Here is a 27,246-nt window from a genome sequence, read left to right as displayed (position 1 = left end):
CAGTAGTATGTCAAAAGAACATCATTTATTGCACCACTTATGTTCAAGAGGTTTTGTTGAGGCTCTGGTTTCACGAGAAACACCAAGATGTTGTTGTTACATCCTGTCACGGTCGGGAGATGACGCAAACACTCTGTGGGGACCGCCAGTCTGCCTTGAAATTCTGACAGGGTCAACACAGAACTCAAATCCTCTCAACTGACATCCATCGCCTGTAATGAAACACCTCAAGAGCCTCCAACTGTTACCTCACCATGTGTAAAGCATGACTCTGGGATTGGAGGCAGCATGTCACATTGGAAGTGAATCAAATGAGTTAACATTGTTGGTAGCTGTCCCTCAACTCAACAAACAGGCGAGTCATTTTCAGATGGGTGCTCCACTTTATTTGCACATTGTGTACACATCAAGACACCATGTGTAGTCATCTAACACAGTGAAAAGTAAGTACAAATGAACACAATTTTAGTTGCACGATCAGTAAAGTAATTTTTATCAGCAAAAAGAACATTACCTCGTAGCACTTGCCAACGGAGCTAATCTAAGATTCAAGACTTCATCTGTGGTTCTTTCTTCTTCTTTCTGGAGCTTTATTCTGTCCTGGACATTGTCTTGAGATTCAGGACTTATGTTTTTCTACTTTGTGTCCTGAAGCTCTTTCTGGAGCCTTGGTCTCTCCTGGACATGGTCTTGAGAATTCGGACTGATGTGTGTCCGTTGTGTTCTGAAGCTTTTCTTTCGAACTAGCTTTTCTAAATAGGACCTCTCAGCCCAATTCTATGTAACATCCCCTTGAAAGAATGTCATTTAAAAGCTTTGTGACATGACAAACTACATTTAATTTATATAGTTATTCAATGCGATACATATCAATATAAATAAGTTATCTGTTCACTTGATCACTTCTCATTGACCTTGAGCATTTTTTCCCTCAAGCAGGCTTCTCTGTGCTGTGGAGTGCAGCTAACATAATCCTACACGGCACTTGAGTCCTCAAACAGCCTACAGGACTATTTCCATTATATTAACACCCCCACTGCAGTGCATTGCATCATACCCTGGAAACCATTGGCTACCTTTGCAACAAAGTGCACCTGGGGTGTAGTATGCATGCAAATCTGTTTTGTTGTTGAAAGGGGAAAGAAAGTAACGTCTGCATGTTTTGCAGCAAGTATCAGACCGACATGTGTTGTCCCCAGAGACAGAAGGCTGCTATGGTGACCAACACAGGAGGAGATAATTAAAATAGTAGCATAAGGGAGGTCCCAACTGTAAGGCAAGGAGGGAGCAGTTTCCAATTCAGTACCTCTGCAGGGAGCTCTTCAGAAATTAATCAAATCCAAGATAAAAGCGGACTCAGTGGGCCAAGGTCGAAAGGCATGGAGTGTCCATGCACACGCTTCACATATTCTGCTACTCATGTGCCTTTTTTTTGTATTACCTGAGCCAGGTGTGAAAGAGTGAGAGGTTTTTATTTGTTCGGTCACAGGATTATGCAAACTTTACACAACTGAAACTCAGCGGAGGGGTGACACATTTGGCGAGCAAGAAACCATTACATTTTGGTGAGGATATGACTAAAGGTGCAGATAGTTGAAAGCAGATTTTTACATACATTCAATAAAAAAGACATACAATTTTATTTTTTCTCACTGTCTGAGATGAAATCACGCTAAACCTTTCCTGTTTTAGGTCATTTAGGATTACCAAAATGATTTGTATTTGCTAAAGGCCAGCATAATGAGAAAATGATTTTTTAAGGCAATTTTTTATTATTTTCTTTAAACTCTGGAGTTTACATACAATAAGCTTACTATGCCTTTAAACCATTTGGGTAAACCCAGATGATGATGTCATTACTTTGGAAGCTTCTGAGAGGTTTAATGACAACATTTAAGTCAGAGACACACCTGTGGATGTATTTGAATCCCGCACACCTGAAACTGCTTCGACACTGCTTTGACTGCTTCTTTGTGTAGATATCAGGAAGAGAATTGTGGACTTTCACAAGTCTGGTTCATCCTTGGGTGCAATTTCCAAATGCCTCAAGGTGCTACGTTCATCTTATCAAGCAATTATGCACAGGTATAAACACCATGGGAATGTCCAGCCATCAAAGCGCTCAGGAAGGAGACGGGTTCTATGTCCCAGAGATGAACGTGTTTTGGTCCAAAATGTGTGACCCAAGAAGAAAAGACCTTGGGAAGATTCTGGTAAGTGTGTAATTATCCACAATGAAACGAGTACTTACATGGGCTCAAAGGCCACTCTGCCAGGAAGAAGCCATCACTCCAAAAGAAACATCAAAAAGCCAGATTACAGTTTGCAAACGCACACAGGGGCAAAGACCTTAATTTTTGGAGACATGTCCAGCAGTGGGCAACTGGTTAGCACATCCACCTCACATGTCCGAGGTCTGGGGTTCAAATCTGGCTTTTCTGTGTGGAGTTTTCATGTTCTCCCCGTGCCTGTGTGGGTTTTCTCCGGGTATTCTGGTTTCCTGCCACATTCAAAAAACACGCATGGTACGTTAATGGATGACTTTACACTGTTCGTAGGTGTGAATGTGAGTATGAATGGTTGTTTGTTTAGGTATGTGCCCTGTGATTTGTTGGCGATCAGTTCAGGGTGTACCCTGCCTCTCGCCCAAAGTCAGCTGTGACAGGCACCAGCGCACCCGCGACCCTAGTGAGGATAACCAGTTCAGAGAATGGATGGATGGACGTGGTCTGACGAAAATAAGATTGAACTTTTGGGACATAATGAGCATCGTTACGTTTTGACAAAAAAGAGGGGAGCTTGCAAGCGTGAGAACACCATCCCAACTTTGAAATACAGGGGTGGCAGCATCATGTTGTTTCACTGCAGGAGGGTGTGGTGCGCTTCACAAAATTGATGGCATAATGGAGAAAGAACAGTGTGGAAACTGAAGTAACATCTCAAGACATGAGCCAGGAAAAGCTTGGGCTTAAATGGGTCTTCCAAATGGACAATGACTCGAAGGATACTGCCAAACTGGTTACAAAGTAGCTTAAGGATAACGAAGTCAATGTTCTGGAGTGGCCATCGCCCTGATCTCAACCCTATTGAAAATGTATGGAGAAACATGAAAAGACATGTACGAGCAAGGTGGCCTACAAACCTGGCTGAGTTACACCAGTTCTGTCAGGAGAAATGTGCCAAAATTCCTGCCCACTGTTGTGAGAAGCTTGTGGAAGGATATCCCACACGTTTGACCCAAGTCATATAGTTTAAAGCCAAGGGTTCCAAATACTAATGAAATGTATGTAAACTTCTTACTTTGAAGAAGGTAATGAAAAATGGTCTAAAAAAAAATCCTTCTCTTATTATTCTGGTATTTAGCAAATACAAAGAATTTTGATAATCCTAATTGACGTAGCACAGGAAAAGATTAGTCTGATTTCATGACAGACAGTGAGGGAAAAAAGTGTGTCTTTTCATATAGCGTATGTAAATGTCTGGCTTCAACTGTACAATAATTTAGTTAGACTTTTTTGCCGTTACTAGCGGGGTCAGTGACCAACCTAATGGAGCTACAGTAGAACAGTATGATCTTGAACATCATGACTTTGATTATATATCCATCACATTTTCCGTACCGCTTATTGTCACTAGGGTCGCGGGCGTGCTGGCGCCTATCTCAGCTAACTTTGGGCGAGAGGCGGGGTACACCCTGAACTGGTCGCCCGCCAATTGGGCACATATAGACAAACAATCATTCACACTCACATTCATACATATGGGAGTTTAGAGTCTTCAATTAACCAACCATGCATGTTTTTGGGATGTGGGAGGAAGCCGGAGTACCCGGAGAAAACCCACGCAGGCACGGGAAGAACATGCAAACTCCACACAGGCGAAGCTAGATTCGAACCCGGGTCCTCAGAACTGAGAGGCAGATGTGCTAACCAGTCGTCAACCGTGACGCCTACTTTGATTCTTGTTTTGTTCTATTTTTCTGAAGTAATGACTGCTCAGCAGAGATTCATTGTGGTATTGCACTTACACAATTGGTCATAATTAGAACCTACAGTACTAAAACACTATATTGTTCTTTCATGTCTGCAAGCAAACATTTGTTTATGTCACATACGCTTTCGAATAACATGAGCAAACATGAAGGACCCAGCTGGAGAGCCACAGCCATCTTTTTAATGTGTCGTTTGAGGCGTTATGATAACATCTACATACAAAATTGTAAGAAAACAGCTAAAAATAAATATTCTTAACTTCTAACCTCTAAAAGGGAATCAAAAATAAGGTCAACATGGTCAACTCTCGTCTATCAAATTAGAACAAGACATAAAGAATTTTTTCTTTATGGCTGCACAGGCCTTAAACGTGTTCTTCCCCAGTACGTTTCTATAACCTGTTATTATTATTTTCCCCTTTTTTTATGTAACCACAGTTGAAGCTGTAAGAAATCTGCAGCATGTCAGTCAACAACTGTACTTGTGGTTACATAAGCTTTTTACTACACTACAGCATTCTGCCAAAATCTGGACACAAGAAAATCATATGTGTGTATCATATTTTGACTCACAGTTGAATTTAAAAAACACATATCCATGAAGAAACGGGAAATACAAGCGCAAGTCTGGGTTGATGAATACACTGTGTCAATTATATTTGACAACTCTGAAATACAAGGCACAACAATTCTCAGGATGCTTGTCAAATATGACTTGTTTTTTTTCCCCCCCTGCAATGGGCTAAGAAAACAGCATGAAAGGGCAGCTGCAGTTCAATCTCTGTGTTTTAACTACTGACAAACCCCATGCTTGATTTATTTTCAATATCTCAAGTGATTCCCTCCCAGCTGTGCCTCAAGGCCTCAGTGGACAAATCAACAGTTGGACCATTGCCTTATCCACACACTCTCTTTTTAAATGGAATAGAAACAAACCATACAGTAAGTGCAAAAATCTTAGTTTTGAAGGCATGACCGAGAGAGTTCATATCCCTCCTGTCAAACCTACAAATGTGCAAAGTTCAATTTCTTATCAAGTGCAATAAAATATTACATGCGGCCAGAAAGTGACCGTTGATTTTAAACCAGTTATGTTCTTGACTGCATCAACATGTAAATTTTGCATTTGAAACTTTCATTCATTTCATTTCATTGTGTCGAGCTGAGCCTTACATGTTGAAGTCGGGTAAAGACACATAATGGCACGAGTATGCCCTTTAGCATGTGGAAATCTATATCAAATGTATATGAGAAAATCATTTTTACGATGTGCATCCAAGCAGTACAAAATGCCCCCTGTTTGTATTGTCCATAGCAAAAGCATACACATAGTTTAGTTAATAAATCTACTCTATTGTTTAAAAAAAATAAAATCTGCACTTAACAATGAATGTCTATGAACAGATGAGTTACTTGTATATAAGGCCATCGACAAATGCTGGAGGCAGCTGCTAATAGCTCCTTACGCCGTTTGGGTGGAAAACTGTGGATTCTAACGATTCTAACTTCTATTTTCAACAATACATTTTTTTTCCCCTTCTTGTTGAGATTAGCCAAAGGGCAGACTCAAGCGCTAAACAAATAGTCCTTGTCAGACGTTTCTTTTCAAGGCCAACCTCCAGTATATTACACTAATGTACCTTACAGCCTGCACAGAACAACACATGTAAACATCCCGTGAGATTGCACTCAAGATGCACACTAACACACGCGAAATGATGTGTCACCACGCATGCTTTTGTACGCATAAAGTGTTCGGCTGCAGCAGTACTCTGAAACACCATAACGTTGGATCAAACAGATGTTACACACTGCAATGCTTGGAGCCACATCAGCCCATTGAGAGTCTATATTCGAGTTTTTTTAGTATTTGCATGTTAAACAATCTTCCCATGCTCTCTTGCCTGCAAAAAAAGAGCAGAAACTGTAATTACCTTCCCATTCCTCAAACTGGTAATCTATACATCTCACTGTGCACATTTTAAGAAGGAGGTCTATTCTAGTAGTGGATGAGATGAAGGGCTTTTCTCATGAGACTACTGCTGCTGCACTCCAACGGGCACCGCGGGTGGTGAATATACTTGAACTGAGATTGGAAATCACAGCTGCCATTCACACATGCTGGCCGTCTCTCTCTCTCTCTCTCTCTCTCTCTCTCTCTCTCTCTCGTCACCTTTTTAACATCATCATCCATTTGCACTTTCAATCAGTCGATTTACACACCTAGTCATTTCCCCCCGGCCCTCTTGCTTCTCACACTGACCTTGTCGCTGCAGCTAAAGTGTTCCGGGTGTGACTCCCCTGATTCCAGGCTCAAGACACATACACGCAAGTCAACAGGTTCCGCTGTGAAATAAAAATGGGGATAATTGTTGCACTGTCAGATAACTCGGCAGTCACTTTATTAGTTGCCTCTGTGTTTTCACCCCTAAAACCAATAGTCAACGGGGGTGGAGGGTCATTGATGCCCCCCCCCCCCCCCCCACACACACACACACTTGCACAACACTGCTCCTCCTGTCATTATTAAATGAATGTAATAGTAGTATACCGTGAATTAATGTGTACTTTATTTATTAAGAATATAATATAGCATGATTTTAATGATGTTTTTAAAGGCTTCCTTTTTTCATTAAATATGACAAGAACGTGGTCCTTCCTTCCCTTTGGTTTCATAAGGTTTGGCTGGACCCTTCATTAGGTATGCCTGCACTATTGAATAGGACCGGAATAGAGCTGAATGAACTAATATTTATTTGAAAAACTATTAATGTTCAGTTTTTATTTAGTTTAATCATACTGAGCTGTAAGTGTTTGTTACGTTTTACCCCTCATAAGTACATATAAGATCAATATTGAACACACCTTGTAATAACATGCACAACAATAATTTAAAAAAATATGTGAAAATAAATGAACACCTCTCTGTCTGTGTAAATCAAAACTGAGTGATCTTATCTTTCCCAAGGCCTAAATGGTGACACAGCTTTGCTATTATTCATTTGTGAACGTGTACCTATTGAAGTGTCCGGTCAAACTCGATCCCTATTTGTGGAACCAGAAACACCAAAAACAAAGGAAAACAACTGTTTCTTATTATATCTCTATTATATCCTTCCAACGAATTGTGATAGAATGAGTTATCAGATACTGCTGATCATTGTTGGATGTCAGTAGATGGTGCAGATGTACCTAATGTTGTGTCCAGCGAGTGCAGAGTAGCCTACCTGGGTTTGTGTTACATGTGGCAAGCTCCACAGGGTGGACAGAGCTTTCCAGTAGAGAAGCGCAGGCCTTATCAGCAGGGGGGCAACAAGGCGCTGCGGGGACACTGATGTCTTTTTTAGTACATTTACTTTCAGAAGCCTGCTGCTGGCAATGACTCTCTTCATCCTCCTTGGCACTTTCCAGATGCTGCCGGAGCACTTCATGCTGGCTTTTTTTCTGCAAGGAAGCTTTTAAGAAGAATATTGGACTTGATTCAGACTTGGCGGAATCCTGAGAGCCGGTGATTTGTTTTGTGTGAGCCCGCAGGACGAGTTCCTCTGAGAATCGCACTTTCTTCTCTGAAGCCCTAAGGGATGAGCTGTCTGCTTTCTCCTGCACTGAAATGTCTGCTCTCAAGGTAGCCAAAGAACCTTCGGATCCCCGCAATTCCTCACAAGTAATTGAAACATCTGGACTGAGCAACAGCTTTGTTTTTGAGTCCTGATCTCTCTGCTCTTCTGCCTCAGCATCTGTAAGTGCATCAAGTTCCTCCAGCAATTCCTCCAATGGTGTATCTGAAGTCTACAAGATGAGATAAAGTCAGATGTATTAGCCCCTTTAGTGACATTCCCGTGAGTTCAAATAAACAAAATGGTTGACCTAACCTGTGGGTTATCTTCTTCTTCTTGAGGTTCCCATCTGAAAATGAGCCACCGTTTAGTTCTGAGTATTAATGAGAAGCATTCATGTTTTTATTGAGATATGTACTTTGTAGTTTCATTGGCAGCTGACAACAGTCTAACCATACCTTTGAAGCCTTAGGACTCACCTGCGTGATGGATTGGGCTTTCACCGGTTTCTAATTGGCTCCCTACAGCCACGACTGAGATGTAGCGATATTGCAAAGTTATAGAGTAGCTCACAAAAGTGAGTAGACCTCTCGCATATTTGTAAATATTTTATTATACCCTTTCATTGGACAAAACTAAAGAAATGACAATTTGTTACCATGTAGTCATTGTACAGCTTGTATAACAGTGTAAATTAACTGTCCCCTGAACTCAACACACAGCCAAAAAGGTGTAAATGTTACTCATTTACTTATTAAAAGGTCTCAGGTTTGGATGGAGAGCGTTAGTGTATTACATTTTGTGTTATTGCTCTCACACTTTCTCATACTGGTCACTGAAAGTTCAATATGACACCTCATGGCAAAGAACTCTGAGGATATGAAAAAAATGTTGCCCCACATACAGATGGCCTAGGCTATAAGACGATTTCCAGGACTGAAACTGAGCTGGAGCACGGTGGACAAGACCATAAAGCGGTTTAACGGGACAGGTCAATCAAAGAAATTGAGTGCTGGACTTCTTGTCATTGGAAAATATAAGAGTGAGTGCTGCCAACATTGCTGCTTTGGGCACAGTTTGGAATGTTTCACTTAGGGGTGCACTCACTTTTGTTGCCAGCTGATTAGATAATGACTGAGTGATGAGTTATTTTGAGGGGACAGTAAAGTTACCCTTATACAAGCTGTATGCTAACTACTGCACTTGACATTGCAGCAGTGTCATTTATAAAATGTTGTCCAATGAAAAGATAACAAACTATTTTTCTTATCTGAGGGGTGCATAGTCACTTTTGTGATAATGAAAATTGATAATGCAACATGACCTCAGAGCCTCCATGCAAACCAACACAATGTTTCACAACAGAGCAAAGCTACCTCTAAAAATGATGTCACGTCATGTAAATGAAGCCTTCTAGGTTACTTAGTCAGCTGCCACTTCTTCCAATTCAACTATTACCACATCCTGTTTTAGCGCAACGTGCGGAAAAACAAGTCTTCCCATGTGGTGCGAGACATTCCACATCCCGATGATTGAATTAACGTATTCATCCGGGTGTTGCTTGCGTGCGAGCTGGTCTATAAAACAACATGTCAGAGCTGCTATACTGACCTTCTGGCCCTCCCAGTCAAGCGATCTTTTCCTTTTGCGTTGCTGCTCATTACTTGTACGTTTTTAGTTGACTTGTCTTTGCCTCGCTTCTCATGACCTTGTGGACAAATGGAAAGTCACTGGCAACATGAGTCAATTTCTGTCCCTCTCGAAACATTACATTCTAGCCATCCATTTTCTACACATGTTGTCAGTATTATTGTTGCAGGTGAGCTGGAGCTAATCCCAGCTGACTTTGGGCGACACCCGGGACTGGTCGCCAGTCAATCCCAGGGCACATACTGACAACTAATTTTTCCTCACAGCCATTTTACCTCATTTAGAGTCTGACAGCGGCTACGTCTTTCATCAAAGTCAAACAAATTTTACTACTTGTCCTCATTAGGTTCCCGAGGGGGGGGGGGGGGGGAGCTGGAGCTGGACCTATCCCAGGTGACTTTGGGAAAGACGCGGGCTACACCCTAGACTGGTCACTAGACAATATATAGACAAATATCTATTCACACTCAATTTCACACCTATGGAGAAATTTAACTAGTCTTCAAGCTACTACGCGGTCACAGTGCTGCTAATGAGATGCCATTTAACAATAAAAGGGAGCCTCAGACTTTACACTCCACACAATAGTTTTAAGTGTTAAATTCTTACTTAGACATCATTGCTAAATGGCTGCTCCCTCTTTAACAACCCGTAAGCAGCTTTTAACAGTTGTTCAAGAACAAGTTGTATTGCATAAATCAATATTCCTTCTCGCTTAGACTAAATTGAGTACTTGTTTATAACTGCGCCACCTCCTGCCGTGTACAACATTTATTAAAACTCTACAACCTCCTGAGCATCACTATTCAATAACTTAATATATTAAATATTTTATGGCGCTCAAATGGTGCCATAATTTCCCCTTCGTGTGCCGTTCTTATTTCAAGTGGATATCCCTACAGTTTATCCAGTTTAATTAACGCCAAATGTATAATATTATTACTACGGTACATCAGAGAGATATTCACATTAGTTTGAGCTCATAAGCGGTTTAATCCCCCAAAAAATTTCCTTTGCTTTTCAACAAGTATGCTCATATTTATTAACAATAAATAGTTAAATAAAGGCAAAAGAGATACACTTTTGAGTTACCTCGTGTGTCAGCACCAGACCTATGCTGTCCTTTTCTGGCGCTTCGTCCTCCTGGTAAAATGAAAAACAAGGGGGAAAATAAAACGAGTAAAACAATAGTCACAATACTCAGAACATAATCAGGTTGGGAGAATCTCACCTCTACTTGGAGGCACCCAGGCTCTGTCTGGTTGGGATTTGTCTAAAAACCTACAAGCAAAAGTTCAGTTTAGTCTTTTCAAGCTCCAAGTGTCAGATTATGTTTTGAAGTGAATAAATATTCTCTCTTTCTTTTTAAGCGAGTCATCATACTTAACTCATTGGGCATTCAAGCCATTCAATTCAGAAGATAATTGTTGTGTATTTGTTATGTAACGAGAATTTAAGAAAGAAAGTACAGTACGAGGAAGTTATGCTTTGTCAGCTCACAGTTTACTAATACCATCTCAACAATTGGTGAATCAGAAATAAATGTTCTGTTCTTCCTGGTGGTCCTTGTTTAAGACTCACCAAATAAGGCAAGGATTCCTTCTCTCATCCCCGGCTTAAAATAGCCGCTCCTCCCTTCGTCTTTTTACATTTTGATGCTTCCCTAAACAGCACATTAATTTACCCTGCTACGAGTACCATGTGTCTTGTTTGAAATCAATTGTTGTCTTCCAAACTATTAAATGCATGATATACAGCATGATTACTGGAGTTTAAAAACAGGTGTTGCACTTGCTGCGCATTTTAAAATCACAAAAATCATCAGTGAAAACACATGACTGTAGAAAATGCAGTGCTCCACAAATTCATCAGCCCACCTGTCAGATCGTCAGCATCACAAAGCGCTTAGGACTCTTTTCAATTCAGGGAGCTTTTGATGTTTTACCATTTTGAACAGGAATAATGAATTGGAAACTGAATTCACCTTTTCATACGTCAGAAGTCAAATTATTCACGCATAACATTGAATCACTAAAAGTATTTTCACTATTTTTCAAAATATTGTTTCTGTTTTTTTAGTTTTTTTTAAAACAGTAAATTTGAATATCAATAGATCATAATTGTGATTATATTTTCATGTTAAAAATGTAATTTCGCGGCACGGTGAACGACAGTTCTGAGGACCGGGTTTCAATCCCCGGCCCCGCCTGTGTGGAGTTTGCATGTTCTCCCCGTGCCTGCGTGGGTTTTCCTCCCACATCCCAAAAGCATGCATGAATTGGAGACTCTAAATTGCCCGTAGGTGTGACTGTGAGTGCGAATGGTTGTTTGTTTCTATGTGCCCTGCGATTGGCTGGCAACCAGATCAGGGTGTACCCCGCCTCCTGCCCAATGATAGCTGGGATAGGCTCCAACACGCCCGCGACCCGAGTGAGGAGAAGCGGCTCAGAAAATGGATGGATGGAAAAATGTAATTTCAGTGTAGCAAGACTCATCATTTGGAAATGGTCACAGCTTGATTCATAACAGGTACCAGCCCTTGTACTGCTAAAAGTACATTACATCTGTATTTTCTGAGGGGGATACACAATAACACTGTTTTACTGTGAATAAAGAAGAAACATGCCAGGTTGAAATATGTGTCTCTGAGGCCTTACCTGGATTATTTGTGAAACCAAACCACTGCAGTGTACCACAATGACAAACGTGAGGACGTTTCCAGCACAGGTAAGAAGTCTTACATGTTCTCTGTTTTGTTTATGTCCCACGCCCGCCTCCACTGTCCCTTGGCATTCTTGTGACGCGCCACTCTCTCCTTGTCAATTTTCTCGCGCTCCTTTTTCCACTGCAAGTAGTCCTCCTGCTCCTCCTTTGATGTGGGGATGTTAAGGTCTGTGATTTCCAACTCCTTGACACAGACAAAAACAGCTCAATGCATTTGAGAGTATAAGAAAAAAGTCCCCGGTGGATTTGACTGAAATATTGTACAAACATTTGCCTCTAAAGTCACGCCCACTGTTTGATCTGTCGTCATGCATGACATCATGCAAAACCTTAGCATATCTCACTAGATTTTGGTATAGCCCGCTGTTCGGTAGCGGCTTGTAAACAGAGGGCAATTGGGCGCAGCACTACCACTGGTCACTTTTACTTTTCTTGAAGACAGAAAATTAAATACAAATATTAATGATAAAGTAAAACTATGGCGGCACGATGGATGACTAGTTAGCACATCTGCCTCACAGTTCTGAGGACCGGGGTTCAAATCCCGGCCCCGCCTGTGTGGAGTTTACATGTTCTCCCCGTGCCTGCCTGGGTTTTCTCCGGGTACTCCGGTTTCCTCCCACATCCCAAAAACATGCATAGGAGGTTAACTGAAAACGCTAAATTGCCCCTAGGTGTGAATGTGCGTGCGAATGGTTGTTTGTTTATATGTGCCCTGTGATTGGCTGGCGACCAGTTCAGGATGTACCCCGCCTCTCGTCCGAAGATAGGTGGGATAGGCTGCAGCACGCCCGCGACCCTCGTTGGATAAACGTTGGATGGATGGAAGTCAAAATATTTTGAAACATATGTATGACTCATTTTAGATGAGCGGGATAAAAACTATATAGCTAATGATGAGAAAAGTTGCTTTGTTCATCTCTGTTGTCTGAAATGTTGTTTGTTTTCACTGGTAAGACAATTCCAACCACGATTAGAACGAGTAGGATGCACTTGTAGAACGACTAATGAGGCAAAACTGTGCACTAGTTGACAACTGCATGCTACTCGTACTACTAGTGACAATTACAATAGTTTGCTAGTTAACATTTAGTGCTTCACTAGTACTAGTGCGCAAAAACGTCATGCAGTAGTGGAAAAATTTCGCTAGCTCAAGTCATTCTACATGTGCGTAGTTATTCTACAAGTGCCCCGTAGTCGTTCGATTGGCTTACTAGTGAGGACATAGAGCACACAAGTAGGATATCGAATAAATTCTCAAACAGCGTTCCATACTTTGGTATATCTCATGAGACTTCAGCTCAGTGAGCATGTAAAGGAGCACAAGTGTGTTGTGCATTTTCTTTTATACATTCTGTAATTCTGCAGCACCAGTGATGCCAAAAGTAGATTGAGTAGAATGGAAAGGGCACCAGAGATAGAGCTGCTTTGAATCTTTATATGAAGCAACTCACTCTAACGACCCCGAGTACACGTTTCCCTTTGCAGATTTGTCACCGCTTGTCACTTGCCATGAAAGTTAAGGTGGGAAAAAAAAATTCCTGACCAGTTAATAAAACATTTATGATGGCGACACTTGGATCCTGGATTAAAGATTGACTTTCTATTATTTCCTATGGCAAAATAGATTCTAAATTTGAACAAATTGGAGGTCACCCATAAAATGTACTATATTGTGTTCGACCCAAAAGGTTCCATTGTACTTTAGTGTAGATTCAAATCATACTGGTGCTGACTCATTAGTAATGGCACATCAGCAGCTCAAACACCCATACCACTTAGTTTTTATTCAAATGCATTTGAAGCATTCTTCACGCTAATACCCACTAAGCAGTGCAGTGAAGCTGAAGAAAACAATTTCATGAAACATGGGCCGTCATAACCAAAAAGAGCATCATCTCGTCATTAATCGGCAACACGACAGCAACAGCATCGTAAGGCGGTGTTCAAAAAGAAGTAACGATGAGATTTTATTATTATTATTAACTGTTAACATTAGTGCTGGCTCAATGCATTGTTTATTCCCTTCTGGGTTGCACAAATGACAAAAACATTTTTGTGTTCACCATGATTATTTTGAATTCACACAATGGAATACAGTGAGGGAATAAACCTGTAAAAGCACAGTGTACATTAAACACAATTATGTCCCGTCCCTACATTCTGCTCTTAACCTCTTTATTGATTACTGTGATGGAAGCAAGAACAAATTGTGTGTGATGCAAACGGGAGATGTGATGGACGCTTTTTAACACATCAAAGAGGACTGTGCACTCTTGTTACAAAAGCCCTGGAGTGAACCAGGACTACTGAAGGAAATCATGTAAACGCTATCTCTGAGAGAAAGAGCTTGTTTTTATTTATATAAAGTAGGCAGAAGAGACTATTGCTGGCACTTAGAGAAATTCTAAAACAACATGATTCTGGGAAAAAGGGAAAATCAATGTGCATCTCAGCAGATTAATTCTTAAAGCAACAATAAAAACAATAGGAGAGGGAGAAAACAGATGACCGAGGGTGATGTTTTCCCACTTATGCGTGTACCAATCACAGCCAAGTAAACATGTTGCCTTCCTGGAACAGCAACACGGCATGTGCTCATCCCTCTGTTTTTCCATCTCCTCTCCTCTTCTGGACCCCTAAGGACACTGGGCACCAGAAGATAAGTTGCTTCTTGCATGTTCGAACAGGCCTGTTGCTAGCCAAGCGGCGCTGCTAAATATTACTTGTCAATGGACTGCTTTCATGAAACTACACACTATTTAAAGTTTGTTTGACAATCAACCAGAAGTGTTGTTAATAATTGTCAAACACAATGCAAAGGAGGCAAGGTGCAGCGAGGCAGCGCGGCACAACCAGCATCACTTTTGCACAGCGGGCTTTTGAAGCCCTGCCTCCCCTTCCTGCCCTCTCAGACTGTTTTTTGCTAATCGGCGAGACAGCTCTGAGTTACTCCAGCGATATTTGACATGCTAGCCATGCAAGACACAGATGCACACCAGAAAAAGGCTGCGCACAGTAATGTGTCGTGCCTGTCCTCATGCGACTAATTGGTAGGAAGGTAAAATGCATCTTCACTTGCTCTCATATTTTTGTTTCTAAGTTGTACAAAACTTGATTGTTTGTCAGTTGTTTCTCTTTGAAAACAATACAGTGGAACTGCCATGTTTGAACACAATCACTGTCAGAACAAACAATGGCATCCGAAATAACAACTATTATAAAATGGTATTAACGCTATAGCAAATGTTTGAAATAACATTTCTCAATGTCATACAAATGTAGAAAACAAGTTTAGTTCTAAAATTACTCTCTGTTTGATGATGTGGGACAGAATCTATCTATCTATCTATCTATCTATCTTATCCATCCATCCATCCATCCGTCCGTCCGTCCGTCCGTCCATCCGTCCATCAAGCAACTTCTTGATTGCCCATTGAACAAAAGGGTCTCATCACTACTGCCATGGACAGCAATCAAATCAAGAAAGAGAAGATTCAAGGGCCAACACTGCACTCAAGTGGATTAATAGCGCCATAGCAGGACTTAAGCGAGACCTGACTCCAAATTTCCACTGCAATGATGTCATCGGAGCACTTTGCAGGGTGGCCAAGTCAAGAAATGTCAGGAGTATAATTGGGTTAGTGTTTCTTAAAGCACGCTGCTCTTGTGCAAATATTACATACTGTATGCCATAATAAACGCCGTGTCTGATGTGTCCACACATATTTCTCACTCGACTACCCTCATCAAAAATCCACTTTGACAGGAACACAAAAAGCCTCTTCTACCTTTCCTTTCTTCTTTGTCATCTGCCCTCAGTCTCATACTCCTTCCTCACTGACCCTTTCCTGGCACCTCTCCAGGCCTCTCTTTTTGGTTGCATAATGAGTCTTTTCAAGGCGAGAAGGCAGTCGCATGTTAATTAGATTAAATCGGCCTTTTCAGGGTGATGGAAAATGCAACACAATCGTGCCAGAGGAGAGCAGACCACTTAAGGAAGGAGAAATAAGAGGGTGAAAGCAGACACTTTTTTCTCTCACTCCGCTCTACTGTATTGTCACGCTCAGTGTGTGCACAGACAGCAGTCTGATTCACATCCGACATTACAATCTTCCAGATAACCACACCCCTTTGTCAGTCGCTGTTTATTTCAGTGTGAACACTGCCATTGCTCTTCACGCCGTCTAGTCACTCAAGAAAGATGAGTGACATTCCTCCGCCTGTATACCTGCAGCATTTTCTTTTGTTCATAAAGTACGTTACATTGTATAGCACTGGTTATGTCAACAGCAAGACAGATCACTAGGAGTCACAGATAACTGGTGCACTGGAGCGCAGGCTATTATTCAAGTGCAGATTCAGTGCAAGAGATAAATAAAGCGACAGAAAAGAGAACAGCATGTTCAGGATACTGATTTAGTGCACGACTTCAACTTGCTCTTCCCTATTTTAGTGCCGCTTCCTGAGACAGCACTGTTTATGCATACGGCGACGAAGATCAGCTACCTGTGCGTTAGCTTGTTGATCGGCCGGGGTCTGAGCGTGTCCGTGTGTGCACGTGAGATGGAGCAGCTGTCTCAAGGTTTTTTCATACACAGCGTGGGGGGCTAAGATCAGTGACAGTGTGGCATTTCACACTCCAGCCCGGGGTGTACTTCGAGTACGTGTTTCTCAGACCGTTAGTGTTAAACACGTGCTCTACAGTAAAAAAAAGAAAAGGTATCTGACGTGACATCTAACGTCAACATCAAAAGCAAGAACTTGCATGAGATGGGAGTTGAGGGCTTGGATGGATATCACAGTCTGTTTCACATTGAGTGACACTAAAGCTTCGTGTTGAGTGAAAAACATAAAAGTACAAACTCGCTCAAGATACATGTTCATTTTTACGACTGTATGCTAGCAGGCCGAACTTCCTACTTTGTGGAGGATGATGTAAGATGACACGGGAGTACCAATTGATTGGGAAGAACATGAGAAAAATGTGGTTTTTTTTACTGTGGTTTACTTCTTTTACACTTTTATGACAAATAAAAATGTTAACAAAACTGAGATGTGATAGGCACGTCTGTGATATGACTCACTTTGACATTTTGTATTCAAACCTTTTTTTTTTTTTTACATCCTAATATTATGTAATGATGTCTTCTTAAAACACAACCTGTAGAGTTTAGAAAGCTTCATGAGGGAATTTTTTTCCCCCCACATTGAGGTCAGTCAGCATCCCTGATCAGGTGTTGCTTGACCTCAGAGGTTCCATTAAATTTGTTTGTCTGCTCATTTGCTATCTGGTTTATGAAGAATGATGTAGGATGTTAGGAACAGACAGCCGGGACTTGGCTATTTCCATTCTGGAGTCAGGCATTCATATTTGTTCAGTATTTTTTGCATTTGCAATTAATTTTGACTTTACAGATCAACATCCAGACGACAGCAGCTGTATTACAGTAATAGCCTCACTATCCCAATCCCATGCCAGTAACAGTCATGATAAACCGCCTGTCTGCCAGCCTTTGTGTACCATTGCTGGAGGGGCGTGGCTAGTCTGGCATCTATGTAAAACAGCTCTGTGACGCATGAGGGGGGCCATGAGAGTGGGATTTAAATGCCCCATCAGTGAAGAGTTCAAGTCTGCTACAAACCTGTGCTGTAATGTCCAACTTGGTCTTGAAACGTGGTTGTTTCCCTATCCCCGCCGCCTCCAGAATACCAGTTTGCGCCTCATCAGTTGGGCTCTTCACATCTGACAGACATTTGGGGTCTTGCCTCTTCTCAGGCCTCTCACACACCACTCTCTTACCCTAGAAAGGTTTTGGTAATGATATGCTGTCATAACTGTGGCAAGGTGTACGGTTACAACTCTATTAGGTAGCTAAAGCCATTTGTACCTTTATGAATACGAATAAGAATCCTCGTCATGTTTGATTGACATTGTTATAATATTAAATATGTTGAAGTAATGTAAATCACAAACATGAGAATTGAACAACAAAGACAGTGAAACACAAGAGGTGTTCATCCATACGCCGCATCATACTGAGAGGTGTTTTAAATATTCATTCAGCAAAATAAGAGTCAAAATATTTGGCAGCGCTCTCAGTATGATGCATTGCAGTTCTACAGTACTACAAAGTACAACAAAAGAAAAGAACGACACTTTGTTGTACTTTCGGGTCATGTGGAACTGCTATGCAATTTACTGAGAGCTGTGTCAAGCTGTGTCACATGTAACTAAATTAATATTAGAAACACTTCTCAGTATGATGCAATGCAATTTGATACCACAAGAAAGTAGGAATCTTAACTGTTGTTTGGAAAGACGGAATTTTTAATCGGCTCTTGTACAGACTCTCATTAGATTCTGCATTTGTACCTGATGAAGTGCCTGGAATTACAGTGCATAATACTGTAAGTCCAAATAATGCAATAGATAGAAGATTTGTATGATCAGAAAAAAAGATATACAGTGGTTGGTCAAAAACAATGATGACGCATGAAAATATATATATATACTATATTTTAAATATATATAAGTCATATAAATATATTTCTATATTTATACGACTTCTAGACTAATTCTAGACTCACTGTAGAATAATGCATAACTCACCTTTTTACCAGCCATGGTGACAATTAGCTGCTTCTTGTGCCATCTGCCTACACTGCCAGCAGCCTGCATAGTAACTTCCTCCCCTCGGCCTGCTCCTACTTCCTCTAGTCCTTTCCCAGAAGGTGAGCCACTGTTAAAGGACTTGGTCACCACCACGCGACTGTCCTGCTCCACACCATGAACAACAAGAGGTGAAATACTGTATTTCTAAAGCTTTGTTACAGCATTGCTTTAAATAATGTCAACACTCACACAGGTGGACTTGTTCACTGTGATCGTAAGATCATCAGCTTTGCCCTTACGGCTATGCAGCGCCATTCCTTCTTCCTCTGCTCTTTTCTTGTCCTCTTCCACCTCCTAAAGGCAAAGCGACCAAATAGAACACTAATCAGGAACCATAGAAGAGAACAAACACTTTCAATATAATTCAAAGCCTTGCAGTTGAACACCTCATTACGACCAGTGAAATACTGAACTGTGAAAGCCACACAGCCGTCATGGCCTGCAGGCACTTGCCCTCACCTTGTATCTCTTCATGAGCGCCTCATTCTTCCTGCGGAGAGCCTCGATCTTCTTGTCCAGCTCCAAGTCCTTCTCGTGATCCCTTCTGGGCAACGGGTCGCAAGGTGCCTGGAAAGACACAGATTTTTCAGCTGCAAAAATACTTAAATACACGCACACACACACACACACACACACACACTGTATACAAATAGTATATGCTTCGATTGCACACAGTCACGTGCCTATAAAGCGACAGATGGAGCGTTCATTATGGAGCTCAGTTACATGCGGAGAATGCATATGCAGGATATCCCAAACATCTCATGCCAGCAGGGCATGCCTCTTTGCACAATTAAGAGGGCCCGTAGCCAGAGATTCCATGAGCAACTACAGAACAGCGATTACAGCTGATGTAGAGTTAGACGCCCAGAAATATTTGGACAATGACAGACTTTATATAATTTGGACAAATTGATGTAATTGTAAATATAAAATATGAATATTTAGATTTGAAAAAGTTGCAGTCTTGAATGCTTGAAGTCTAGAGCTCATGGACGTTCTAAATTCTGAATTTCCTTCCTGGAGGTACTTTGCCAGGCCTTGACTGAAGCTGCTTTCACTTGCTGCTTGTGTGACTGTATTGCTGCCTTCACCTTGACGGTGATGAAATAATACCTGCCTTCTGAAGTGGCTTAAAAATGTTTGAGATTTTACAGAACAACCCTGCTGACATTCATCCTGCTCCCTGCAATTTTACTGTTGATAATTTTTAACACAAAACTGAAGTCAACTTTGGACTCAGTGGCTCCACTTTTAACTAATACAGTAAAAATTAAACGTACACCACCGTGGAGAAATAACAAAAACAAAACATTAAAATGTAATTGCAGGAGACCAGAAAGAATTTGGAAAAAATAATAATTTGACACTTTACCATGAAATATTCCAAAAACAACTCAAAACTTACAATAATGCAGTCAAACAGGCAAGTACTTCCCAATTTTCAAAACTCATCAGTGACCACAAAAACAACCCTAAGTTCCTTTTCTCCACCATCAACCTTTTAACTAATACCACTTCCATAAAAGATCCCATAAAACCATCTAGGGACATTTGCGAGGAATTTGCATGCCACTTCAGAAGCAAGATCAATGGTATCAGATCAGATCAGATTTTATCTCAGAACGTGATTTTTAACTCAACCGTACCATGGCTTTTATCTGAGGATACACTGGAGAGTTTTGACCTCGTTGATGCAAGGACACTTGGTCGAGTCCGTTGCCAAGTAAACCCAATAACCTGCCATTCATATACAATTCCCAGATCACTCGTAAAAACATTTTATGCCTTCTTTGAGGAACAGATTTTAAATGTGAATTACTCTTTTCAGACAAGCGTTTTCCCCACTGCCTACAAAACGGCAATGGCGAAGCCTCTTTTAAAGAAGAGTAATTTAGACCCCAACATTTTTCAATAATTACTGAAAAAATGTTTTTTTACCAATTGTTTCTTAAATGGAAACGATATTTTAGAAACATTTCAATCTGGATTTAGAATGAACCACAGTACCGAGACAGCCCTTTTAGAAAAATTTAATGATATCAGGTATATTGCTGACTCACAAAAACTCACAGTTCTGGTTGTGCTGAATCTCAGAGCCGCCTTCAATACAGTAGATCATGACATTTTATTAAAAAGACTCCGAAACCTGGTCAGCCTCTCTGGTACTGTTTTTAATTGGTTCAGCTCCTGACTCACAGATCGTTTCTTTATTGGTATGGCTACACATTTCTCCAGAACACATCAGATTAAGTCTGGGGTGCCTCAAGGGTCAATTTTAGGTCCAATTCTTTTTAATCTGTATATGCTTCCCCTTGGGGATGTCATCAGGCGTTACGGCATCAGTTTCCACAGTTACGCAGATGACACGCAGCTGTACATCGCAGTGTCTTCTAATGACACAGGGTCAACTGATATCCTTCTTAACTGTATTTTAGATATTAAGTCATGGATGGTGGCAGTGAATTTCCTACAGCTCAACCAGGACAACACAAAGGTTTTAGGTATCAGTCCTGAAGGCAAGAGAGAAAAACGTTTCCCAAAACTACAAGATTTTAAACCATCACAAACTGTAAAGAACCTGGGCATTATTTTTGACTCTGAACTTAATTTTATTTTACACATCAAGAATGTAACCAAGATAGGTCTTTACCATCTAAAAATATAGCCAGAGTCCGCCCATTTCTCTCTCAGGCTAACACAGAGGTGCTGAGGCATGCTTTTATCTCCTGTCGTTTACACTAATGCAATGCAATGCCCTGCTCTCTGGTCTTCCAAAATAGATCAATAAATCTCTAATCTACAACTACTGCAGAATTCAGCTGTTCGTGTGCTGACGAAAACCTGATGTCGAGAATGCAGGCAGTACGGGTCGGCAGCAACACATCCAGCACCATCACTCTGAACACGGGGGCACCTCGAAGTTGTGTGTTGAGTCCCCTCCCCTCCACCCTGCTGACCTATGACTGCACACACAACTGTGGTAGGTCTCATCAGCAACGGGGACGAGACAGACTACAGGAGTGAGGTGAGCTGTCTGTTCGGGTGGTGCACGGACAACAATCTCTTCCTAAATGTGGAAAAACACAAGGAGATTATTGTGGACTTCAGGAGAGTGCACTCCCAGCATGCTGCCCTGAACATCAACTGTGCTGCGGTGGAGAGAGTGCGCAGCACCAAGTTCCTTGGAGTGCACATCATCGAGGAAGTTTAAATCCAGTGTCTCCTCATGGGAGCCCCCTTGCTGGGAGGCTGAGGCTTTGCACAATGGTCATTGCACCGGACTATTGTTCTATTGGTCATTTCAAACTGCTCTAATTGCTAGAGGACTCTGCATCTTTTTGCACAATTGTCAAAAATAATAATAATTGTACCGGCATTACCAGGTTACTACTAGCAAAATTTTATTGCTCAGTGATTGTATTTTATTTTATTTTATTCCAATGTCTTTATGCCTCAAAAGTATTCTCTGTCAATGGACTGTCTGTTGTCATACTAGAGCGGCTCCAACTACCGTAGGCAAATTCCTTGTGTGTTTTTGACATACTTGGCAAATAAAGATGAGTCTGATTCTGAAGCTGTTTCTTCATGGAAAAAAATGGCAGCCTGTCAAGCTATTCCTATATAGTTACTTTTTTGGCGGGAGCACATTATCTCTTATTCATCTGCTTGGTTCATAATAGAGGTGAGAGAACATTCTTCCAACCACCTCGTAAGTTTCTTTGACAGTCCTGCCCTTTTCCAAACAGTCTTTATCAGGTCTTTCCAGGATGAATTTAAGAAACGAATTATCATAGAACAAAGAATCTCTTGTATGTGGTTGTTACTTCTTATGGCCCACTGTACCCCCTAAATAACACCTAACATGGACACAGTTCTGATATGACAAGATATCTGAGGTCAAAGTTGCTACTTGTAATAGAGCATATAAAGAACCCCTTCTCCACAGCATAGAGAGTTGGAAATGGCCTTCGAAGGTACAGCACCAGGTCAAACTATGCACACAGCCAAAATGAAGAAATGGACGACAGATTAGCTCAAAGCAACTGAACCCAGTTAGCCAAAACAAGAGTTTTCCATTTCACGAAAGAAATGCTACTCTACTTATTACAGCTACATAATACGACACCATTGAATAGAAATGTTGTAATTGAAGCTGTGAAAAATGCCTTATTCATTGAAAAGCTCAGTTAGGTCAGGTCAGTTTAGAACATCTTGACAGAGGTTGTAAAAACATGATCAAATTGTAAGGTAGTACTTCAGTGGTGGGATGGTGATGACAGCAGTGAGGTAGTTGCTTCTGTGTAATATTATACCCAAATGCACACAACATCAAATTGCAAAGATTCTGCCTGTTTTCCCACTTTAAGGGACCAAAATCTATTTTATAAGTCCTATAAACCTGGTTCAAAGCTACAAAGATACTGTGAGCATTAGAAAAGTTGGGACTCACTTTTAGAGGCAGCAGACTGGAGAGGGGTTTCACATCACAGCTTTGAGTTGTCAGGGAATCAAAACACAACAGCTCATGAGGACATACCACCAAGAATAGTCGCAAGGGAGAGACATACAACTGACTCTGAATCTCAGCAAAGTCAATGTGCTGAGTGAAAAAGTGGACCAATGAAGCAAAGATAGAACTTCAAAGCTGTTTAGACTGCACAGACTGGAGTGTCTTTGAAAATTCAGCTGGCAGCCTGGATGAATATACGGACACTGTCACATCCTACATTAGTTTCTGTGAAGATGTGTGTGTACCAAGTCACTTCGCACATTCAATAACAACAAGCAGTAGTTCACTGCCAAACTTAAGCAACTTCGCCAAGCTAAGGAAGGCGCATATCAGAGCGTGGACAACGCCCTGTATAATCGAGCTAGAAACCAGCTGACTAAAGAAATTAACATTGCAAAGAGAAACTATGCAGTAAAGTTGGAAAAACACTTTCGCGCTAATGACTCTAAATCAGTCTGGCATGCATTCCAATCGCTGACCAATTATAAGCGACGATCGCCCCAAGCTGAGCTTTACAGCTTTCAGATGGGCAGGGACACAGCAGGTGAGGCTGGGGGAGACCACCTCATCCGCACGCAGCATCAGCACTGGTTGTGTCCTCTCTCCGCTGCTCTTCTCTCTCTACACGAACGACTTCACCGCAACGCACCTCCAACTCCTGAAGTTTGCAGATGACACCACTGTCATCGGCCTCATCAAAGACGGTGACGAGTCTGCATATCGACAGGAAGCGGAGCAGCTGGAGCTGTGGTGCGGCCGACACAACCTGGAGCTGAACACGCTCAAGACTGTAGAGATGATCTTGGACTTCAGGAGGCATCCTTCGCCACAGTTGCCCCTCATGCTGTCCAGCTGCCCTGTGTCAACCGTCAAGACCTTCAAGTTCCTGGGAATTACAGTCTCTCAGGACCTGAAGTGGGCGATCAACATCAACTCCGTCCTCAAAAAGGCCCAGCAGAGGATGTACTTCCTGCGGCATCTGAGGAAGCACGGCCTGCCACGGGAGCTGCTGAGGCACTTCTACACAGCGGTCATTGAATCAGTCCTGTGTTCTTCCATCACAGTCTGGTTTGGTGCTGCTACAAAAAAGGACAAACTCCGACTGCAACGGACAATCAAAACTGCTGAAAAGATTTTCGGTACCCCCTACCCACCCTTGAGGACTTGCACGCTGCCAGAACTAAGACAAGAATGTGTAAAATCCTCTCGGACCCTCCACATCCCGGTCACCAGCTCTTCCATCTCCTTCCCTCAGGTAGGCGCTACCGATCAATGCAAACTAGAACTAGCAGACATTCCAACAGATTCTTCCCTCTTACGATCAACTTCTTAAACACCTAACCTACAATTCCATTGCAACATGCTGCCAATTTTTTTGTCTTGAGGTGTTACATTTCTGTCGGCCCAATTATACATTACTCGTGCACTCACCGTAGTAGTCTCGCCACGCTGCACTATTTGCATATCTGTTGTTGACCAATACTGGCCACTCATGCCAGAGTAGCATCTGCCCCACTTGCACACTGACTGAGGAGTATCTGCAACATTTGCACAATCAACATTGTCCCAGATTATCGTGCTAATAGTCACTTTAAACTGCATACACTCCTTGAAGTCTCTGCGCCCTTTGCACAATGGTCATTGCACTGGACTATTGCTATATTGCTAGTCATTCAAACTGCTCTAAGTGCTAGAGGACTCTGCATCTTTTTGTACAATTGTCAAAAAAATAACAATAATAAATAAATACATTTTAAAAATTGTAAAGGCATTACCAGACATTAGCAACCCTTTATTGCTCAGTGACTGTTTTTCTCAATGTCTTTATGTCTCAAAAGTGTTCTCTGTCAATTGACTGTCTGTTGTCGTACAAGAGCGGCTCCAACTACCGGAGACAAATTCCGTGTGTGTTTTTTTGGACATACTTGGCAAATAAAGATGATTCTGATTCTGATGTCAAGCGGCTGTGGCTGCAAGCAGCCACACACTCAGCTGCTCGTCTCTGTGGGGACACTGCCTTTCTGGTTTTCTGGCTACGTCTTTACAAGAGTGACGTAAATGTGTAACCCCCATTGTGGGGGCACTGGTGGACGGTGCCCGTGCACGGACAGGCTGGCCGAGGGACATGGTTTAATCTGGCGAGAGAAAGCTGCCACGGCGTCCTCCATACCCAGCGGTCCTGTCACCTACGGGAGCTCCATGAGGGGAGAGAGTCACACACGAGTGAAACGCTTGCATGCAGCCTCTGCTGAATCTGCGACAGAGCAAAAGCCAACACCAGGCAGAGGCAGAAGAAGAGAGATAAGGCACTCACAGGTCTTTCCATGTCAGCGCTGATAGCGAGGCTGCGTCCAGACGCGAGGCAGCCGAGGCGGCGGCGAGGGCTGCCTGGAGTCCACGATCATGCCTTGATCACAATGAGCCAAGTTGGGCAAACAGCCAAGGCAGCCAGCAAACACACAGAGCTCCCCTGTTAACAGATTTCACAGCACCCACCCGCTTGTCCTCCCTCTCCCCCCTTCCGTTTCTCCAACCCTCCCACCCTCCGTCACATATGCTCTCAGCCTCTTTAAATCACTTGTTCTTTCCCCTCTTCACTTACTGTATTTTCTATTCAGTGCTGAATACACACACTTTTTCTTCACAGGGTTAAAAAAAAAAAAATCACAGTTAAGTACAATATAATAAAATATCAGTTGTCTGTACTCTGTATACATTCAATTCTATCGCTAAAGACCCTGTAAAGTGAATTCAGCAATTTGGTTCTAAATACGTAATACACGTTTGAAGACTATTGCTGAAAACATGAGAAGACTGAGAACTATGCAGGACTGAATTTTGGAGATGTAGCGTTAAACCGTTTTTCAACATTCCTGATTTTTTTTGGGCATGGCTAAAACGTGTCCCGGTGACACACTTAGGCGTCCGGCTTGAGTCATCCCTCCCCAACTATATTAAACCTTGATAACTCGCTTTCATTTGGATCAGTGATTATCCGGCACAATTGTGAGTTAGTTATTATTACGAGGCCCATTTCTACCACTACAGTGTGCAGTTACGCTATGTCTACAACCTGAAAATGCATCTTACCTGGATACCACAATTTACAGAACAGCTCAGTGTCATTACTTAAATTCCCAAGCAAGGAGGTGATGAGGATGAGCCAGAAACGGCCAGACAGATGCCACCGGCTGACAGCAACAGCAATCCAACTCAGCAAATTCCATAGCATTATGGAAACAAACAGAACTTTGCAAGTCACCAATTTAAACGACATAATAGCATACCAGAGCCCCCATGGCATACACACTTCATGGAATAATCCTGTCAATGGACAAAATCCATGTACAAAAATGTCACTTAGAGCAGTTATCATTTGACTTACTTTAAGGATTAAAATAAGTTTAAGAGGAAAACAATTCTACTGATCTTGTACATCCAGAAAGACTAACGATAAAGATCTCGAAGGTGAAAATAAAGAAGGTGACCCCCGTAGACAACAAAATGACAAACTTCATTATAATTTATGGACAACTGTAGTAGGACCCATTGCTGTAACACCTGCAGGCAATGAAAATGTAGAGCGATATGGAATTGTTTTCCCCTTTGCAACAACAGCAGCTTCTGATTTATGTCCATTCATCTAGAACACAAGTATAAACTCAAGGCCCGCCACAAATTGTATGTGCCTGCAATAACTTGCTACAGTTTTTACTTGACTTCAAAACTAGTTATCTGTCATAAAAAAAAATATAATCATCAAAAAAAATGGCTATTGTGTAATATGATAGGGCGATTATTAGTGTTCCCACACAGAACATATGAGTTTAACTGCTTTGCCATAAAGCCACACACCTAATCCGTGACAGTGCATCTCAGCCTCTGGCTTGCAGACATTGTGGCTAGCGACGTGCTTTTGGCAGGTCGGACTTGTTACCTAATTTGAAATGGAATCACACGAATGTAAATATCAGTGCAGTAGAAACATGGTACGAATGCAACTTCCAGCGGCATTTAAAACTTCTCCCGGGCTTTTCAGATGGAGCCAAGGCAATGACAAATTTGAACATTCGTGCGTTTATATTTATATACTTTGATTTAATAATTCACAATTGTCTAACTGTTTATGTTCCAT

The 27,246-nt window shown here is 41.7% G+C and overlaps 1 protein-coding gene across 3 annotated transcripts; it reads right to left on the bottom strand.

Moving 5' to 3' along the window:
• Window positions 1-1,453: 1,453 nt before the first annotated feature.
• On the bottom strand, window positions 1,454-25,677 carry LOC133487910 (coiled-coil domain-containing protein 9B). Of its 3 annotated transcripts, XM_061795163.1 has the most exons (13): window positions 25,426-25,655; window positions 19,058-19,165; window positions 18,788-18,892; window positions 18,536-18,700; window positions 17,568-17,726; window positions 11,940-12,106; window positions 10,430-10,479; window positions 10,291-10,341; window positions 9,160-9,256; window positions 7,864-7,897; window positions 7,219-7,780; window positions 6,255-6,337; window positions 1,454-5,895 (listed from the first exon to the last, which is right to left on the bottom strand). In XM_061795163.1, exons 1-13 carry the CDS (start codon window positions 25,435-25,437, stop codon window positions 5,869-5,871), a joined length of 1,620 nt encoding a protein of 539 aa, XP_061651147.1. In that variant the 5' UTR covers window positions 25,438-25,655; the 3' UTR covers window positions 1,454-5,868. The 3 variants fall into 3 exon arrangements, with proteins under 3 accessions (XP_061651147.1, XP_061651145.1, XP_061651148.1); XM_061795161.1 differs by having other exon boundaries at window positions 1,454-6,337; window positions 25,426-25,656; XM_061795164.1 differs by lacking the exon at window positions 17,568-17,726 and having other exon boundaries at window positions 1,454-6,337; window positions 25,426-25,677.
• Between the last annotated feature and the right edge of the window lie 1,569 nt (window positions 25,678-27,246).

Source organism: Phyllopteryx taeniolatus, chromosome 13, assembly GCF_024500385.1.
Source record: "Phyllopteryx taeniolatus isolate TA_2022b chromosome 13, UOR_Ptae_1.2, whole genome shotgun sequence".
NCBI classification, from domain to species: Eukaryota; Metazoa; Chordata; class Actinopteri; order Syngnathiformes; family Syngnathidae; genus Phyllopteryx; species Phyllopteryx taeniolatus.
This window is presented reverse-complemented; position numbering and strand designations above follow the sequence as displayed.